Source organism: Gopherus evgoodei, chromosome 1 (genome assembly GCF_007399415.2).
Source record: "Gopherus evgoodei ecotype Sinaloan lineage chromosome 1, rGopEvg1_v1.p, whole genome shotgun sequence".
Lineage (NCBI taxonomy): Eukaryota > Metazoa > Chordata > Testudines > Testudinidae > Gopherus > Gopherus evgoodei.
This window is the reverse complement of record NC_044322.1, coordinates 51,377,254-51,399,260: the sequence shown is the minus strand read 5'-3', so window position 1 is coordinate 51,399,260 and position 22,007 is coordinate 51,377,254. Positions and strand designations below refer to the sequence as shown.

Below are 22,007 nucleotides of genomic sequence, written 5' to 3'. Positions count from 1 at the left end.
GTAGGTTTTACAGAATCATGCAAGAGTTGTTGGGATATCCGCAGGGTTTCTACAGAATTTTACATCCAGCCCACATTGTGAATGACATCACAGACTGCATGAATGTGCAGACTGTGTGCACCCTGTGTGCATGTACAGGAAAAAGTATTGTAATTGAAATACAGTAGATTAAGTTTAATAGCAACCAGGATATTAACTACTCCTGGTTAATTGCATCATTTTGCCAGGAGCCAATCCCGTTTTACTGACTTTAATGTTCATGGGATTCAGAGATTATTAATAAGCAGTGTGCCCTTGCCAACATTTTTCAGAGGAAAAGGACCATTTGCAAGCAGGTTTGCATGGCTGCAGCCAGAGAAGGAAGTGCTGAATGTGCTTGCCCAGGTTGAAGTCCAGAAACATGCTTGGGGCCATTGATCAAACCATTCCAGCACTTCCTTCTGGGGCTGCAGCCCTGGAAACCTGCTTGTGCACAGGACTTCACAGGAGGTAAGGGGCTGTGGTCTGGCAGTGGAGGCTGTGAACAGGGCAGCAGCGGGGAAGGGGACTACAGGCATGCCTGCGGATGCTCCACTGGACCAGCGGACCCTCCACAGGCACGTCTGTGGGAGGTCCACTGGAGCCACCTGCCGCCCTCCCGGCGACTAGCAGAGCGCCCTCCGCGGCATGCCGCCCCAAGCACACGCTTGGCATGCTGGGGCCTGGAGCCACCCCTGATGGTACCTCTGCCTGTGCTGCATCCTGCCAGGGAACGGCATGTGGGAAAGTGCTGGGATGTTCTGATCCCCAACCCCTGGAGAGAGCAGGGAGAGGTATGGTACAGCCCCACAGCACCACATAGAAAGCCCTGGCATCCAGGCTGCAGCCTTCTCCCCGCTGCTGCCTTGCCTACAGGCAGTTTTGCAGGGCTGCAGCCAGGGAAGGCACTTCTTGTCCTGGCTGTTGCCTAGCAAACCTGCCTTCTGCTTATTAGCAACTGCTGGATAATAGCAACTATTTGCTGGCAACTGAGGGAGTGCTAGTAAGTGGAACCTACTGTATTTCCTGTTCTTACTGGAAATACATTACACATTTTTAACTGCCTAAAGGTCTGAATTATTTCCCGTTAACAATGGAATATAATTCACAGTTAAGTTACTAACCTTCTAAATTCTCCTTTATGTTTGCAAGTTAATTATCTGTTCTCTAAATTTAGATTTTTTTGGTATGGGCTCCAGTGGCATCAAGAAAAGCATCAGAACCAATACACAAAACTGATTTTTTTTTACCTTGTTCCAGAGACATGAAATCAGTGGGCTTTAAAGAATCTTAGTATGCCACAGTGCCAAATATTTTGAAATGACATACAGGATGTAAAGCAAATTTACTTCTAGATATTCAGAAGTATACCAGCTATATCCAAATTATGTAGTATTAGGAGGGAAACTCTTTTGTTCTGTGTTTGTACGGCACCTAGCACAATGGGGTCTTGGTCCATGACTAGTGCTCTTAGATGCTATGACAATACAAACAACAATATGCGTACTTGCAATAGGCTATTGAATAAAGCACCTAGCAATAGAATGGAAGAAAAAAACGAGGAAACAGCAATTAAGAGAGTATTGGCTAGTTCATGAATGATGTCAGAAGACAGAGTGTTTTAACATCTTATTCAAAGGATTAGGTGTAGTAAGTAACAGACTATAATTTTTCATTTCTGACCAGAAAAGTTGTCATGATCCTTCATTTCCTTTCCAAGAATAAATTAAAAGTAATAATCTATATTCTATTTTCTTGTTCTTGTCTATAGCAAGAACTCAACACAAAGTGTAAAGAAATGGCCAGACTTCTGTTAGACATATTAAACAAAACTCCATCACTGCTCTTCAAGGTAACTGTATGGTTATAATCAAAATTCAAAAATATAAAAACAGACTGCAAATATTGAAGGCTTTAATATTGAGGGAATGTAATGTTAAGTAACATTACAGTAAGTGTTCTGCAACATAATTTGGAAAATAAGTTTATGAGAGAAGTGACTGAACTTGATGAGGAGATCTGTGTAGTATTGTTTCCGGATCCTTATATTCGTTGGCTGGATTCATCACAGCTGCATATATATCACTGTAGGCTCTGCAGACCAGTTCTGTGGACTGTTTTATTATCTGCTCTCTAAAAAACGAAAAAGTTATGTGAATACAGTGTACAGTAAAGTTACGATCAAGATATTAAATCTATAACACAATATATGTGGAAGATTTTTTGTTTCAACAGTGAAAATAATCAGCTTAGAGTTTACGACAAAAACTTTTTTTGCGTCTGTGTACTGTACACACATAAGACCACATATGTGATTTTGATAAGCATGGAATAAGCCTCTTTTTTTCTGCAACATGAAAAATTGCAAAGAATGGTATAAACTGCATTTAATTTGCATACATGATCTTTTTACCTGCAATTTGCTGGGACGACTAATAGAATGTTAATTCTATGAAGCGGTTTTTCCTCAGCTACTATTCTTTTTAAATAAAAAGAATCTACTACCAAAATGTGTTCCTCCTCTTGTGATATCCTACCTCACAACATGGCTCAAATATGAGCAGGCATTGAAAGTTTCCCAGTTCTGTCCAGTGTGGTGTTATATTTTACTTTGGACCAAAAACAGTATTAAAATTCTGTCATCTTATTAATTGTCAGGGCTAGAAATGAACGTTACTGGAAGTAGGAGAGTTGGAGACTAAAATCATAACATTCTGATTTCCAAAAAATATTTTAGCATTTTAAACAATTAGTGGTTTTTCTTCATTCTACCTGTACATTCAGTTTGCTTTAGTTACCATAGCAACTTGTCTATAATTATGCATATCTACAGTACATAGCGAGATGTAGATCAACTGTACAGTAATTGTAACTTCTGCTATGTAGGTTCACAAACACCGGGAATTCTCAATGATATCAGGATGATCATGGGTCATATTCACATCTGGTGTAACACGCAGACTTATACCCACTAATGCCATGTCTCAATTTGGCACCAGGTCAGCTGGACTAGTGGGATTTGAGAAGTTAAGAGAATCTCAAGACGTATGATTCTAAGTCTCCAACTATTTTTCAACAAAATGTCCTGCTTTTAAATATTTGAACACTAAGCAACAGGATTTATAGCAAATGGGATTAGCAGAAATAAATTATTATTAAACTGTATTTTCTTTTGATACACTACTAAGAATCAGGCCTTTGGATTTCCTAAATTTCTTGACTATTACAATACATGAAAATGGATCAGACACAATAGCAAATCCAGAAATCCTGCAAGTACAGGAATACATTCACATTTTCTGGGTATACAGATACCAACTCTCTTCTTAGCACATCCTAAAAATGTTAAACTGCTGATGTGTGAAAATCTTTAAGCAAATATTTTATGCAGCTACTCATCTGGAGCTGGCAAACTGAACTAGATCAGATAATATTCAGTTAAAATAATTTGATGGAAAACCAGTTTATCAAAAATATTTGTATTAAGTAAGGAACTGCATCAACACTTGAGCCTTTTCAACAACTGGTGTCAGTGGTGCATTTGTCATTCGGATTTCAGATGTCATAACATAATACAATTTTTATCAATACAAACAACGGCATTTTCTAAAAAAGCATCTTATTTCAATTTTCAGTTTCTGTTTTCCTACTTAAACGAAAATGGAGCCATATTATTATAGCCATAATTAAAATATTAATACCTAGCTTTCAAACAATTAAAGGCATTTTCTTTATTTGGAAACAAGTACAACAGGATACACTATAAGTATTTTTCCTGGTTATAGCGTTTAAATGTTACAAATCAATGATCAGAATGAATCAGTAATATGGCTAATCTCTTGCTACAAGCACATGTCGTGCTTTATAGAGACAAACAAACAATCAGCTCTCAGCTCCCAACAGGACAGAGCAAGTATTCAGCATGCTGGTGTGGGGCAGATTTATACCCCAGCTTGCCATCAACTTAGTGTTTGCATAGACACATCCGGAGTCTCGTCTACTACCCTATAATTTGTTGTATTAACAATAAATTTAAAAAAAAATACATGTATTTTGTACCCAGTTTCCACATTAGCTATTCTCTGTACAGTCTTCCTGATGCCCTGACATCATCAGGTCTGTCCAGCTATGCTAGCTGTGCTCCACAATCCTCTCTTTTCTATCAAGAGAAATCTTCTGCTAGTGAAGGCAGGGGGCTGGACTCAATGACCTTTTGAGGTCCCGTTCAGTTCTAGGAGATAGGTATATCTCCAATTATTATTATTATTATTATTTTAAGAGTGCCACATGTATGTCTAGTGAGGTCTGCTTGGCGGCCTATATGAAATCTGAGATCACTGAGGTTGTCTCCTGACCCTGTCTGCCAGTGCTGTGGTGCTGTTCCTCTGACTCTGGTCACAGCTCCCATCATGAAATTCCTCTGTTGCACAGAGCGGATGTAAGGCACTCTACCCAACATACACAATTTTCTCCAGGAACTGAGGGTGACAGCTATGGCAGGAGCAATCTAGCTGAGACTAGAGAGACTAGGAATGTCTGTGGATAGAACATCTCGCTGCACTTCCCCTAAGTCTCCTTGTTTCTCCAGGAGATTCCAACTCTCAACTGGGATCCCATGAGAGGGCACCTATATTTATAAGTCTGTGTGACCTCAGCCTGCCTCCTTTTTGGCCCTCTCCAAATACAGGCCAAGCAGGTGGTAAGTAGTGAAAACTGCTGCTGACTCATTGGGAACTGCACACACAATTAGTCTGTACTAAAGCATCCTATTATTTTTGTTACTTAGCCTCTAATAAAAAGGCCATTGAGCTGATGTGCACAGAGACTGAAATACTTCACCACCCTTAGAGGTGGTCACTCTGTAAAACGGAGGCACCTTAGCTTGCATTGCCACATGCCAGGTCTCTTAAAAAAACACATCAGGCAGGCAGAACTCCTTTGATACCAAACAAGGAAGAGTGAGCACTAATCAGCAGGCTTCACCAACACTGCTAGCAGCAAGAAAGCAGGGGAGGGAAATGCTAATGGTTCTTAAATTTTATGGTGGCAAAAATATTTTTTCAGTCATATACACAACCACTTTAGTGACAAGACAGTATCCTGTGTAATGAATACATACAAATGGACAGTTAACGTTGCTAATACTGCTGACTTCTGTAGTATTAAAATAATAAATTTAATGTCATATTAACAGTTTTTCATATGATACTATATAATCAGTGTAATTTTCACAAAGTGCCAAAAATAGTGGCAAGAGACCTTTTGATCACTGTAGCATATCTAATTTTTTGAACGCAAGTGTTATACAATGTCTTCGTGAGCTTCACATTTAATTGGAAAGAAATTCTTGGCATATTCTAGCCTTAAGGTTGAGTATTCCTGTATTTGTCATATTTTAAAATATATTCATGAAAACAAGAGGAGATACACAAAATAAAATCCTCACTTTAATACTTCAAAGTAGAAGTCACAAAATTCTGCAAAAAATAATTGCAGCACCACATTAAATGGGACAAGAATATCAATATTCTACAGTACAGTGCAACAAAGCTGTAGGATTCTATAAAGTAGATATAGAAATTGGAATAAAATAAAAATGTTCTATGGGGAATTACATATTTCATATATCTTTGGAAGGCTTATAAAACAACAAACAATTTCCAACAGAGATGAGAAACCAATAATGATACAGGGAATATGTTCTAAATAGATTACTGTGATTCATAGGCTTGCCAAGACCAGAAGGGATCATTGTGATAATCCAGTCTGCCCTCCACTATAACATAGGCCATAGAACTTCCCCAAAATACCTAGAGCATATCTTTTACACAAATCATTCAATCTTGATTTAAAAATTGTCAGTGATGGAGAATCCATCACAACCCTTGACAAATTGTTCCAATGGTTAACTACTCTCACCATTAAAAAATTTATGCCTTATTTCCAATCTGTATTTGTCATGTCAATGTATTCATGGACTCTGGAGTAGATACTTTAGAAAGTTATAAAATTACCCCTTACTAACTACTTGCTCAAGAAAGTGCAACCAAAACAAATTAAAGTAGAATCTAAAAGCATATCTGAATAGCATTTACAATTGAATAATTCCACTTCTAACATACTCTGCTATATTCCACTCAAGTCTGTACCTTTTCAATGGTGCAAAAGTACAGAACAAAGGAATTCACTCAAAACACTTACTTCACAGTAGCACTTAAAAGAAAGTTGAGTTGTGGCATTAACAGATTATCAGGAGCAGACAGGTAACGATCAAACTGAACCTAGAAGAAGTAATAAAAAGTAAGAGCTTGACAATGTACACCACACCAAAGCACCAAGAACGTGATACAGACCTCTACATGCAAATTTCCTCTAAAAATACAGTCCTCTTCTGAAAAGTGACTATAAGAAGGTGCTGTTTTAATACTCAGCCAATTAGCTCACACACACACACACACACACACGTTAGTTGTATTAGCCCTACAGATACAACATAGCTATGAGAGAATGAACTGATTTTTTTTTCTTGCTAATTAGCCAACAACATTATTAACTACGGTGCATTTGCAGAAACACTTTTGCAATCCCACTGAACACAACTGAGTTGCACTGGTGTTAATTAACAGCACAATCTGAGGAAAAAACGGGCTATGCAGACATAACTGAGGGCACATTTTAGTCTGCAGAATCTTTATTAATAGCGACAATGCATGAATCAAAACATACAGCATGTCCTACACAACCCCGTTTGAGTTTTTTAAGGTTAGAACTCAGGGAAACAAATTCTTTTTTCACTTATGAACTCAGCAAGTTTCATATGGAAATCACTGAATCCAAGTAGCTGTGGAACTCTAAAATGCTATTTGCATAGATAGTCACCTTTTCAGCGAACTGTACTTTAAAGGTTTACTGAGAAGATTGACAGTTCATTTATAGCTAGCTGTTGAACTGTGAGATTGCATCTGTGTCATTTAACTTTTGCATGCTGTTTAAGATGAAAAGCATTAACTGATCATTTGTTTTTAAATCTACAGTGTAATGAAACATACCACCACCCAAAACCAAAAATCAACTGCAACATATGTTCAGTACCCAACTTTTGAGCTTCACCGAACTACTTGCATAAAATGAAAGCTTTACTTTTCCCTATCATTTATAACTGTAATTCCTGTATTTCAAAGCACTCAGGCAAAAGAAATCCCAGTGATTAGAACTCATTAGAACTAATATTTGCTCTCAGCAATTCAAAATGTTTCACAGTGTAACATTATTGTAAGCAAAATTTTGTTTCTCAAGACTTAGAAACTTGATAGTCTTACTACCAGTTCACAAATAATTTTATATTTGAACTACTTCAGTAGATCAAAGGCCCACTATTAGAAACAATGAAAATATTCCAAAACACAATTTATTGGATTTTTAAATTTCAATATGAGTGTTTCAAAAAGAGTGTGATGGCTTCTATTATGTGATGCAAGATTACTATAGTTCAACAAGTTACGACTAGGGCAGTCAAGTGATTAAAAAAATTAATCACGATTAATCGCACTGTTAAACAATAATAGAACACCATTTATTTAAATATTTTTGGATATTTTCTACATTTTCAAAAATACTGATTTTAATTACAACACAGAATATAAAGTGAACAGTGCACACTTTATATTTTTATTACAAATATTTGCACTGTAAAAAACAAAAGAAATAGTATTTTTCAATTCACCTACTCAAGTACTGTAGTGCAATCTTTGTCATGAAAGTTGAACTTAAAAATGTAGAATTATGTACAAAAAAATAACTGCACTCAAAAATAAAACAATTTAAAAACTTCAGAACCTACAAGTTCATTCAGTCCTACTTCTTGTTCAGCCAATAGCTCAAACAAATTTGTTTACATTTGCAGGAGATAATGCTGCCCACGTCTTGTTTACATCACCTGAAAGTAAGAACAGGTGTTCACATGGCACTGTTGTAGCTGGCATCATAAGACATTTATGTGCCAGATGCACTAAAGATTCATATGTCCCTTCAGGCTTCAAACACCATTCCAGAAGACATGCGTCCATGCCGATGACAGGTTCTGCTCGATAATGATCCAAAGTGGTGTGGACCAATGCATGTTTATTTTCATTATCTGAATCAGATGCCACAAGCAGAAGGTTGATTTTCTTTTTTGGTGGTTCGGGTTCTGACGTTACCGCATCAGACTGTTGCTCTTGACTCTTCTGAAAGCATGGTCCACACCTCTTCCCTCTCAGATTTTGGAAGAGGCTTCAGATTCTTAAATCTTGGGTCGAGTGCTGTGTCCATCTTTAGAAATCTCACATTGGTACCTTCTTTGTGTTTTGTCAAATCTGCAGTGAAAGCATTCTTAAAATGAACAACATGTGCTGCGTAATCATCCAAGACTGCTATATCATCAAATATTATGGCAGAATGCAGGTAAAACAGAGCAGGAGACATGAAATTCTCTCCCAAGCAGTTCAGTCACAAATATAATTAACATTTTTTTTAAAACGAGGGCCATCGGCATGGAAGCATGTCCTCTGGAATGATGTCCGAAGCATGAAGGGGCATACAAATGTTTAGCATATGTGGCACATAAATACCTTGCAATACTGGCTACAAACATGTCATATGAAAGCCTGTTCTCACTTTCTGGTGATATAGTAAATAAGAAGTGGGCAGCATTACCTCCTGTAAATGTATACAAACTTGTTTTTCTGAGTGATTGGCTGAACAAGAAGTAGGACTGAGTGGACTTGGGGCTCCAAAGTTTTACAATCTTTTGTTTTTGAGTGCAGTTATGTAATAAAAAATCTACATTTGTAAATTGCATTACAGTACTTGTATGAGGTGAATTGAAAAATACTATTTTTTATCATTTTTACATTGCAAATATTTGTAACAAAAATAATATAAAGTGAGCACTGTATACTTTGTATTCTGTATTGTAACTGAAATCAATTTATTTGAAAAAGTAGAAAAACATCTAAAAATATTTAATACATTTCAATTGGTATTCTATTGTTTAACAGTCCAATTAAAATGTGACTAATTGCAATTAATTTTTGAGTTAATCATGTGAGTTAACTGTGATTAATTGATAGCCCTAGTTATGAGCCAACACAAAATTACAAAATTTCTTTGTGACATGATTGCTATGGGAAACAGCTGAAAAATATTTTGAATTCTTAAAGTCTTTGAATTAGTTTTGTAATAACACACATTACCTCTGTATTAAAATACCCTATTTTATTCTTGAAAAATTTCTGAATAAGATAAATGTTCATTTTTCTTTTCCAAACAGTATAACTGATTTATTAAGACCTACAGCTAGACAAAAACATAGTTAAAGGGTCTTATACTTTGTTGAATGGATTGAAAAATGTTTATAGAAGAAATACAGATATTAAACTCCAAAAACAAAACAGATTTTAGATAAATATTTTTGTCTTATAACTTGGACAGTATTCCTTTAAAAGTCATAGCAACACCACAGCTCAACATGAAATTGCAAAAACCTCACCATTGCAGCCTTCAGTGATACTGAATCCAAGCTAGGCAAGTTTGCCAGGGACCCCTAAAAATAGGTAATCAAATAAAGCAGCCTTTTAAACAAGTGGATAAAATGTGAAAATAATCTTAGATTAAGATTTCATTGTAATCCAACGCTAGATTGTAAACTCTTTGGGGCAGGGACCATGTCTGACTACCTGATATGACTGTCAACAACTACACCTGTAGGTACAGGAAAACAGTAATAATATTAAGTAATACATTCACTAAAACAGGCCATTTATAATTTCCTATCACTTCTTTAAATTAAAAATAACTAAAACTGAGCTCCTCATCTGTCCTCCCAACCACCTCCTCCTCCCTTTTCATCACCACAGACATCACTACAGTCTCCACCATTTTGCTGGATTATAAATTGTTTCATGGAATCAGTATAATCTAGAACAGAGTTTGAAAACAGACTTAGAATAGGAATTGGCCTCTGTTGACCAAACAATCAAATTTAGCATCTTAATGTGGATTGCCACGTTTAAAAATGCTTGTTTAACATTATTTCTCCATTATAGATTCATAGACTCTAGGACTGGAAGGGACCTTGCAAGGTCATCGAGTCTAGTCGATGTTGGGCATTCACACACACACACACACACACACACACACACACACACACACACACACACACACACACACACACACACACACACACACACACACACACACACACACACACACACACACACACACACACACAATCAATCTCTCTACTGGTTTAGGAAACAAGAACCCTAAATCTAGGTATCTTCCTCTACAGAACAATACACTACCCTCTCTCCAAACACATGCTTAATTTATCACCTTTAATCATGGGAACCTATTCGGAGAATTTTGAGTTCACGGAAGTTAGAAGACATAGGACAAAAATCTAGCTGAACAGAAAAAGGAACTTAATAATACCTGTAGTATAACAAATAAGCTATATAAAAAGATGAGTGGACAGGATCTAAGATTGCAGGTTTTCAAGAGATAGTAAAAACTTATTTTTGTCACACTAGTTCTGACCGTTTTGAAGTTAGGATAGCCACAACAGAAAACAGATAACTTTTCAACAGTTTCAGGCAAAACAAAGTACTCCATTGGCTGCTGAAAAAGTAAATTCTTACTTGCTCTGGTTTGTGCTGCTGCACAGATTTGTATATGCAACTTAGACCGGCTCTAGTTAACACACAGGAAGCTTGTTCATTTATTAGCGTATCCAAGTGTGCTTCAATCTGAAATTTGAAGGGGAAGAAATATTTAAAAGAAACATTAAATAAAAGTTGTTCTTAAATTACAAAGTGACAGTTTAGTAGTCATCCAGAAAATCAACTCAGAATAAAAGGAGAATCAGCAGCTAAGAATTCAAACCTCATGCACTACAGAAAATCAAGAATAAAAAGTGACAATGTGGTTTATACCTTTTAAAAGATTTAATTTGCAAAGCCAATTTGGATCTCGATTATTTTTCATTACCAGGGAGCTCAGTGAAGCAAGATGTTTTGACAAAAGCTGAGGTCTCAATCCTGCAGTGAGCTCCACACGGGCAGACCCTGTGCACAGATGAAACCCCACTAACTTCAGCGGGGCTTGACTTGGACACATGGGTCTGCCCACATTGTAATACTGTGGCCTAAATGCTCAAATCTGAAAAATCGATAGTCATAAAAGACAAATACTAATGCTTTAAAATTAAAACTTCAAAAAGTTTTAGTAAAATATCAAAACTAGAATGATATAATGCGTTGCAACTATATGAAAGAAATAATCAAATTCTCGTTGAAAATGCTGAAGAGTGCAAGACAAGATCAAACAAAAAATAAAATGAAACCATTAAGATTTCATGAAGAGAATAAAACTGAAACTTAAACCATATTAGGCAATCAATACAGGATTCAAAAGGCATAATTTAATTTATTTTAAAGAAAGAGAAAGTTAGCTACAAGCACCTATTCAAAAATTAGGCAATGAAGAGCTGTACAACTGTCAGCTCTGCTTTTATCATCTTCAGAAAAAGCTCCCTTATTACCTCTGAGACATCAAAAATGCCATATATTCATAAAATCATTGAACAATTTTTGTACAACTGCAACTTTGCTAGAGATTAAAAACAAAGAACCCAAATCCAGTCAATTCAACCCAAAGGAGCAGCAATTTTCTTCTTCAGGTTTGAGTGGCCTTACAAAGATGTGAAGAAATATACTTTTTTTAATACATAATCCTTCATTTTCTTTATTGCTCTCCTGGTCTACATAAGAAACAAGAACTTCTATTATAGCATGAAGAGTCCAATTTAATTTAATAGATATAGCAGATACAGAACCTTTATTAGGTATCCTACAAAACTTTGATATCTCAAGAGAAGAATCATCATTTTCTAATGAATGTATGGAAACTAGAATATTATAAAATACATCTTTCCTTCCTGACCTTTAAGGAAAGCCTACTATTTCAATATGGTGATTTCAATAATTTTCAAAAGGTCTCGATTTTCCTATTCAGTAAATTATTCTTGATGGATATCCCCAATAAATGTTTCTGTTCCACATTAGTCTATCTCAAAATCAGTAACCTTCTTTTGCATGACCTCAAGATATCCCTTCTAATTTAGTTCTAACTGTGAAATGTTTACAGAAAGTGAATCTGGGTTAGTAGCAAATGTTTCCCACCTAGTCTCTAGATTTTGAATCGCAGAATAAATGGATTCCAGAAGTATCTTAAAAACACCACATTAGTAGTTTGGTTTTAGACAATCTGAATTTTTTGTATTAGTTAAATGGCCAGCTTCAAGTGCCAGAGCTTCTATTGCTAATGACATAGTGGTGATAATAAAGAAGGGTAAGAGATAACCTCCACAACCTTCTGAAATATTACACAAGAGTCACTAATGAATAACTTGTTCAGAGAAACTCCTTGTACTTGTGTTTCCTGTTGGGAAACACTTTAAAGAACAAAATCAGCACATGGGATGCAATGCAAAGTTGCGGGCATAAGTAATCTATACATCTGAAGATGGACTGTGCCAAATGTGCCCCAAAATTAACTACCCAAAAAGCATATATTTTAATGTCTTGGTGAACTGTGGATAGTGTTAACATTACTTATTAACTTTAAAATATTACAATATGTATAATATTGCTTTGGCATGTTACGTAAAAATAAGCACTAGGGGAAAAAACTTAACATCTAATCCTCTCATGGATATATCCCCATGTTCAGGGAAAGAGAATTTGATTATTCATAATCATAGTTTAAGGCCAGAAAAGATCACCAGATTGTCTAGTCTGACTGCCTGTATATCACAGGCCACAAGCACCTGCTCACTAAACTAAAAAATCAAAATTAGATCAAAATATTACAGCCCGCAGAAGACTAGACTATTTTACACCACAGACAGAGAATAGGAGGGACTGAGGTGCACCAGTGCCAAATTTCCCCCACAGGGAAATGATTAAGTGAGCTATACTCACATAGTCCTGGCAAATGATCCACATCCATATGCTGCAAAAGATGATGAAAACCCCTCAAGTCACTGCCAGTTTGACCTGGGGAAAAACTGACCCTACATATGGCAACCAGTTAAATCCTGAGCATGTGAGCAAGAATCAGCCAGCCAAGCACCTGAAAGAGAGAACGCCTGGTGCCAGCTCAGAGCCCTGGCTCTCCCTGTCCAATGTCCAGCCATGGTCAGAGTACGGAGATACAAAAAATTTCACTGACTGATAATCATACTTAAATCATTACTCCTGGGGGAACTGTATGCCAAAAAGTTAAAAATTCTGCATCAAAAAATTAAAAATTCTGTGCACGATATTTTAAAATTCTGCATATTTTATTTGTCAAAATATCACAATATAATCACACCAGTTTCAATAATTTTGGTAATTTATTTCAAAATACCCATCAGCAAATATGTCTAACAATACAGACAACAAAAAAGATTCAGGAATTTTTTTTTTTTTTTTTTTTTTTGACAAATAGATTCCTTAGTAGGCATATTAATACAGAACTCTTAGGCTTGATTACATTACCCACTGGATTGACAGGCAGCGATTGATCTGCTGGGGGTCAATTTATCGCATCTAGACTAGATGCGATAAATCGACTGCCAAAGGATCTCCCGTTGACTCTGGTACTCCACTGGAGCGAGAGGTGCAGGTGGAGTCAAGAGGGTGCATCAGGTGTTGACTTACCACAGTGAAGACACCACAGTAAGTAGATCTAAGTACATCGATTTCAGCTGTGTTATTCACATAGCTGAAATTGCATAAATTATATCAATCTTCCCCCCCGCCCCCAAGTGTAGACCAGGCCTTAGTAATAATTCATTTAACTACAATACAGAATCGTATTACCCGCACCCCTCAAAAGCAGTGGAAAGGCTTGAGGGAGTCAGAGGCAATTGAAGAGCGGAGGGAGAGGGAAGCAAATTGCTGGGAAGGAGCCTGGGTGTGAACTTGGAGGGTTAGTGGGTATGGGTGAGAGAAGTAAGGAACGGGTATTTTGGGGGTGGGCAGGGAGGGATTGCTAGGGAGCTTCCTTCATGCAGTCTCTGGCTGACCCCTAGCCTCTCTCATTCAGTCAGCCGCATATGTCTCTGTCCCCATGTGTTCCTGCACCACATGTTCTTGCACCCCCTGTCCACATCTCTCCACCCCCACTCAGACATCCGCCCTCCATCCCCTCCCTGTCCCATGTATCTTTGTGCCCCCACTCAGTCGCCTCCCTTCTCCCATGTGGCCCTGCACTCCTTCCTTTCCCCTGTAGCCCTGAGCCTCCACTCCCATTCAGCCTCTGCCCCAGTCTGTCCTGCCACACTAGCCCTTATGAGCCTGTTTGATCCCCGGCAGCCCCACGCTGTCTGTCTCCCCATAGTCCCTGTCTCCTGAATTGGCTTGACAGGTGCTGTGAAGAAATTACTGCAGGCTCCCTTTCTTCCCTAGCTGGCTGGAAGTGAGCAAAAGGCGGAACTGCAGCAACTTTCTGGCAAAGCTATTTTCTGCAAAAAAAATTAAAAATATGTGTGGCGCATTATGCATGCATGCAGTGGTGCAGAATTCCCCCAGGAGTAGAACATTAGGGATGTTGCATATTGGTGTTTACACTTCCATTTGTTTTAACTATCTCAGATCATTTGTCTTAAAAAAAATGAGTGACTAGAATAAAAAATACCTTCACTTATATTGGTTTACTTTCAAATAAAAAAAACCGTAGGTCAAAATTTTCCAAGCTGGGTGCCTGAAATGTGGCTCCTAAAATCAATATTTAGGTGCCAAAATAAAAGAGGTGTAAATGTTCAAAGATACTATGTACTTTCAGCTGTCACTGATCTCAGCACCTATGAAAATAATGCCTCATTTAGGTGCCCACATCTGGATTTAGAAGCCTAACTTTAGGCACCCATGTTTGAAAATGTTGGTTATGTCTGCTATTCACAGCTATAAAACAATATGCGATAACCTTTCTACTTATTGTTGATGCTTACCTGAAACTGTAACATTTCCAGACGTTTGTCAGTGAATTCAAAGAGAGCCAGGGTAGTTTTCATCATATAAAGTGAATTTACCATGAAAGTTGCCATGTCAGCTGTGCCTAAATTACTAGCAGACACAGTACATAGCTGTAATAATGGATCTAGCACACAAGACAGAACCTAAAAGGGAAATATGAACAAGAGGGAAAAATGTTTCATGAGACTTTAGACTTGTGGGGTAATGACCATTTTGCCTTTATCATCTATTTATTTCCCAAAACAACATTTAAAAAAAAAAGAGAGGTCCCCTGTTGAGATCTAGTGAAAAACAGCTCTTGACCAGCTGGTGATCAGCTACTAGACTAGTAGTGTGGTATAAGAACCCGAAAGGAACAAATTTTACCCTAGCAGGAGATGGAGCAACTCAGAAGAGAAGATTGGGGGCTCATAGAATCATAAAAATGTACAGAGCGGGAGGGGCCTCAAGAGGTCTTCTAGTCCATCCGCCCACACTGGGGCAGGACCAAGCATATGGGCATAGTGTGTATATATAATTTTTAAAAAATAACTATCAATAGGATAATAGAATGTGGATATTGTAATAGGACATTCCATGCTGTCATAACTATCCATTTTATTAGCCACAGTCTTATCAGTATTACAATTGGAGGGTGGGGTGGGGGCGGGAGGAAGCCTATAAACAGTTGCAGACAAAAACCATACGAACATAAGAATGGCCATACTGGGTCAGACCAAAGGTCATCTAGCGCGGTATCCTGTCTTCCAACAGTGGCCAATGCCAGGTGCCCCAGAGGGAATGAACAGAACAGGTAATCATCAAGTGATCCATCCCCTGTCACCCATTCCCAGCTTCTGGCAAACCAAATTCATGCCTCTTCAGTATTTTTTAAATTGAGACCAAATTATGTGCATATTTCTCTGTGTTCAAATGAACTCTACAAACTATACCTGTACAAAGTCAGCCTGACGAGCATCCAACGGCACAACAGATGAGTCATGGGATGCCAGAACCTCACGTAGCAATGTGAGTGTTTGATTCAGTGCAGAGCTTGGGCCAAGATCCGGTGGTGGGAGTTCAACCTAGACAACAGATAATTTATTCTCTACTTGTGTTATATTCACAGGAAATAATAAGCAGTATGTATCCATGTTACTAGGTACCAATCAGCTACCGGTAATGTCACACACAGTCAAGCAGAGATGGAGTTCAATATTTTGACACTGGACAGATCTATAACTTGTTCTAAAATATACTTGCCTATGGCTCCCGGCGTTACAATATCACTTATTACTTACTGACAATAAACAAAACCAACCTTCCTCTAACATCTCAGTCATATCTAGCATTAAACTTAGTATTCAGCAACGTGCTTCATGAATGCTTCAGAAATTGGCAAAATTAAAATCTGTAGTGGCTTGTAAAATGGAGAGGAAAAGTAATATAAACTTCTTAAGTCCTTTTATTGAAGTTTGGTGTGCTGGAAGCGAGTCAATAGTCCATCATGCTATTTATACAGCTCTTCATAATGGACAAATAATTTAGATACCTTGTACAGTTTCCAGAGAAGAAAAGTAATCAGAGGAACAGAGGCTATCAAGTGGACAAAATTCTGCAATAAGAGCGCTACAAATCCCCTACAGAAGCTGAGATAACACAACTTTCTTGAATAAAATTAGAACCAAAAAGGGGGACTATTCTGGTTAAGAAAGAACAATTTTCCTCTCCCTTGGATCTTGTACATAAGCTTTCATAATTTGTACATTTAGGAAACACTTAAGGTACTGTAAATATCTACCTGCTATTGGTAACAGACTGAACAAATAGAAAATTTAGATCACATTCTTCTTGATAGAGTATAACCCAAATGTTTTTCCACTTTAGCTTTCCAACTGAAATTATAATGAAATGTATAGGGATTCTATGAACTTACCAATGGAAACCTAAACTACATTCACGGGGCTCATCCATCTTTCAATTTAATCTTGATTTTCTGACAGCTTTTAACAGAATACTTTTCTGGTGATAAGGGAACACCACCAGTAATGGTATTAATGTGGACCAGTTCAGACCACATCACAAAACTATTCCGTTTAAAAATGCAAGCCTTTCTGGTAGATGGCTTTGGAAAGACCAGGAGAGGATATGGGCCATCTACTCAGAGATGATATGTCTAAGGACCTCTATACTGGATGTGTGCCATGGAAACTACAAGACCCATTGAGGTAATGGAATTCAGTATTCAAATTCCATCTCAATGTTGGCAGCTAGCTCTGGAGCTTCCCACTGTTTGAGTGGAGAGATTTCAATCTCTAATCTGGAAAATGAGTTTGAGGATGAGCCATACATACAGAGCTCTTACTTATTCCAAAAGTCTGCCCTGTAATGTTGAAACTTTAGAGTCATATATTTGAACTCAGTAATTTCAGCATCCTGATAGTGACCTAATAGATAAGGGAAGACATATACTGTACTAAAAAGTATAATAGTGTTATCTGAAATTCAAGGGGCAATGTGTCCAAACAGAAATTCAAGCACGTTTCCACTGATAGGTCCCAGACTGCATTGTCTACCACAGGGCTTGTAGATATGGGAGCAATGAAGAGTCAAAGCACCTCTCATGAGCTAACCAGGCCAGAAATATTCATGCTGTCTTGAGACATCAAGAAACATCCCAACTAGCTGCTAATGACATTGTGCTTGACCCACACCACTTACCTACCTACAATCTTCGAGCCTAGGTCATACACACACTGAGGTAGTAATCTTCGGAAGAGGCAGAACATTGACTTAAGGCATCAGTATGGCATGAAATCCACACTAGAAGACCCCAGTACTAACAATCCTTTCTGGGATTACCAGAAGGCAAGGATGCTAACTGCACTGACAGAAGCAGCCTGTGCCTGGTCTTAGTAATCACAACTCTGTTCAGGGCATGAGAAAGTCATTAACAAAAAGGCCAGCAAAATATGTTGGGTGATGCAAGTGTCAACATCCTTGCTGGGAGGTGGGAGTGCCACAGAATCTTCCCACTACCGTGGGTCAAGGGAACACACACTGGCAGGTGCAGAGTTGGAGAGAATGTGTCAACGTTTATACAGTGCAAAAGCATCACAGTTGTAGGACTTCAGGCATTTAAAACCAAACAATGGATGTGCAGGGAACACCAGAAACTACACAATATGAGGGCTCAAACTACTAAAGGTGCCCAAATTCTAATGACAACGGCCCAGAAAGCCAATGAGGCAAGGATATGCCAATACTCCCAAGAAGCTAGCTTACTTCATTTCAACAGTGCAAATACCACCAGCCACATGAGATTCTAATGTTGATATCCTGAGGGCTCTGAGCAGTCATGTTATTCTGATACTAAACCACGAGAATAGCAGAGGAAGAATCCAAAATTCCTAGACTTTCGATCTGCCTGCACAGAGCAAAGAGAGGCATAAAGAAGGATACATAGGGATTGAATAACTCTGACTATGGTTCTAAACTGTTCCACCAGCACTGATACACTGAATTCAAGAAGGCATGGAGAAGACAGATGCTGAACAGTTTCTTCAGGATAGGGACCCTGTGGAAGTGCAAGAAAGGTCCCCTGGCAACACATTATTCTGACAGTGCTGACGCGCTGAACCCAGGAGGTGCTGGGAAAGTCCTTGTTGCTCAATCAAAAAGCCAAGGTGGCATGGGAAAGACTCCCTGACACTGAGCTCCTGTACAGACTCTTGTCCTTAGGAGGCATTCTTTGGTATTGAGTGGGGATGGAAAGACCCACACTACTGATGCACTGCGGAGAAGATCTCTTGCTACTAAACATTGCCATAGGTGTCAATGCTTCAAGCCTAGTCTGGGGAACCAAGACAACTTCCCAGTGCCTATACTCGCCACAGGTCAAGATTTACTTATCTTCAGGCACCAAGCTGAGGATCTACATGTGGGGGGGAGAGTTAGCTCAGTAGTTTGAACACTGGCCTACTAAACCCAGAGTTGTAAAAAGTTCAATCCTTGAGGGGGCCACTTAGGGATCTGGGGTGAAATCAGCACTTGGTACTGCTAGTGAAGGCAGGGGGCTAGACTCAATGACCTTTCAGGATCCCTTCCAGTTCTAGGAGATGATAATAATAATGGTGATACACCTATTTTTTTTTAAATGTGTTACCGATGTACAATATTACAGCTCCTGAGAAGCCAAATCAGAAGCCTGAAAAGAAGCAGGAAAGAAATAGAAAAAAGATTCCAGCACAAACTGAAACTGGGTTGGTTGAACCTGATGGGAACTTTTATTGGCTGACCACAGAACTGGAGTCTCAGAGACACTGGAAGTATGCTCACCAGTGCAGTGCTCTTGAACAAGCCCACATGTGCCACTGTAACAGGGTGCTGGCCAAAAGGCACTGACCCAGACCGTTAGCTCAGAGCCTGCTAGCTCAGCTCCCAGTACGGGGAACTGATTGGAGCTTACAGGGTGTGGCTGGTTAAAGCGCTAAAAGAGAATCACCTGTGAGCTTGATGGGAGGTGGGGGGAAGGCCTATAAAGCTAGCAGGAAGGAAGCGGAAGAGGAGGAACAGGAAAGTGAGGAGTGAGGGCCTGTTGCTCCCAGCGGCTACCTGATTGATACTGAACTGTATACAGCTGTATATAGGTGGTGGCGGGAAAAGACAGGGAAATAAAAAGGCACTGGTGTGATAAAGAGTGGTCTGCAGCTAATTTGTACCCCGAGCAATGAAGGGTCCGTTTACAGCTACATAGGATCAAAAATCTTTAGAGCTAGGGCTTTTCCATCATAACTCATACTGAATTCATGAGGACCAAAGAGCAAGAATCCTGAACTCATGGTATCCTGAGAAAAAACACACTTTGGTAGCTCTATGTACTAGTGACACTTTTTACTTACTAATATAATGTGCGGCACATCAGTACTCAAGATGAAGAATTGCTCAAATGTGATTCTCTTCTCTCCACAGACTACTAGACATAGAATGTAGATCTATCAAAGCAGACAGCACTGCATCCATATTGTGAGACTCAACATTTCAGTTTAATCTAGAAGTCATACTGCATTATTTCCCTCACTACAGCAAAAATACATTTCCAATTCAGCATTAGCAAGTGGTGTAAAAGAGCCTTAAGTCAAATTTACAGAGCACAGGCAGGAATAAATGGTCTAATCATCTGGAATTCAGCATGTGAACAATAACTAACAAAAATTGAAAGGTCCTTTAGAAAGAAAGCAGTTCCAGGAATCTAAATAGCAACTTATTTAAAATCTCCAGATAAACAGTTTAAGACTTCCTGACAACCACAAATAAATTAAGCTATCAAGGGACTATTATAATCAAAATTATATTTTAACCACATCAGATTTATTTCTAGTTCTGACACAAAAACAGTCTAAATAAAAAAAGGGTTCATTTGGATTACAAAAAATAAGTTTAGTAATTACTTACTGGTATTCCTAAAACATTTTAAAGTGATTTTTAATTGCTTTATAAATTAATTTTATTTCATTTATATACTTGATGGATATTCAATATCCTCTGAAACAGGTGTAACAATAAAGAGACTTATCTTATAGTAAGTAGTTCCTTTAAAGTAATTAATTCAAGAAATAATGAAGAAATAGAGGAAATTGTTAAACAATCTAGAAACAATAAAACAATAAGCACATTTTATTTTTACAAACAAATATTCTCAAGTGGGCATGCCAGGTGATGTGCACTGAATCCTTAGCAAACAGCATACTGTAAGCTCAACAGACTGCTGTCTAGTGCTATCATCTTCCCTGAAAACCACAATGTTCTCAGAAACAGTTTCCGTGTGCTGATACATGCACATAAGCACAGTCCAAGGAACTGGTAAAAAGGCAGAGATGCTCCCCTACACACTTCGGTTTTGAAGTACATTAAAAAGGGATGATTAAAAACATAATCCTGTGATTTCCTCCTAATTAAAAAAAAAAAAAAAAAAGATATTTGCCACTAACTTAAAATCAACAAAAGGCTCCAATATAAATGCTTAGCTGATTGTCTGCATTTTTAAACTTTTCAGAGGTAATGAAAATTAGTTACAACTAAACAAAGCACTTTATGGAAATTATATTGAGTATATAGTTATGTCATCAATTTGCATTTTTTTAAATGAATGTAGAATTGATTTGAATCACAGGAAATGCTACACTGGATCAGACCAGTGGTCCATGTATGATATGCATGTTATATTCATTTAAATGGAATATATGGGCCAAAGGTGTTAACATTATCCAGTCACTGTACAACATTAAATTGTTAAACAAGGTAGAGGATTTGGTATACAGAGACCTCAGCTCTCTTTAATGCCATGACAAACACTCCCTTAAAACACCTTTTAACTTTGTATTAAAAAAAAAAAAAGGGGCGGGGGGAAGGGGGGAGAACCAGTTAGAGTATTTTAAATTTAAATAATTAGGTAAGGCTTTCATTTAACATCCCTTATCCTTTAGCTGGAATTTTTAGAAAGAAACCCCTCCTCGTTGACGGTCTCACATAGTAACAAAGATGGTAATATCATCCTTTTGGTGAAAAGAGAAGCAGCAGCTAGCTGAGATGGATTGGAGCTGCTGCTGCTGCTAAAGTCTCATCTCATTTCATTCCAGACCGTGTTTGGGATTCAGCTGGAGCATAGAGATTGTGATATCATCTGAGTCCCTCTTTCTGGCCCAGTTTGGTCTGGACATCTCTCAGGATCAGGGTGACGAAGGCCCAGAGCCCCAGGAGATGGTGGGAGTAACAGCCATGGTGGCGACGCTCCCTCCAATAGCCAATTTCTCTCCTGAAGTCTCTCTCTTTCAGGATCCACAAAGGGAATGGTGAGAAATATATTCCACCCCCTCAACATTTTGTCCACCAATTAGGCCCAGTTTGACATGCCAATTTTGGTTCACTGATTTCTGGACCACACTTTCC

General features: G+C 38.2%; 1 protein-coding gene across 1 annotated transcript in view; it reads right to left on the bottom strand.

Moving 5' to 3' along the window:
- Positions 1-1,915: 1,915 nt before the first annotated feature.
- Positions 1,916-22,007, bottom strand: part of COG6 (component of oligomeric golgi complex 6) — a 75,953-nt gene continuing 55,861 nt past the window's right edge. Inside the window, exons 14-19 of the mRNA XM_030563975.1 lie at positions 16,013-16,144; positions 15,056-15,223; positions 10,698-10,805; positions 9,548-9,601; positions 6,220-6,299; positions 1,916-2,151 (exon numbers count right to left, since the gene is read on the bottom strand). Coding sequence (XP_030419835.1) covers positions 2,004-2,151; positions 6,220-6,299; positions 9,548-9,601; positions 10,698-10,805; positions 15,056-15,223; positions 16,013-16,144 — 690 coding nt within the window. The 3' untranslated portion in view covers positions 1,916-2,003. The remainder of the gene's footprint in view (positions 2,152-6,219; positions 6,300-9,547; positions 9,602-10,697; positions 10,806-15,055; positions 15,224-16,012; positions 16,145-22,007) is intronic.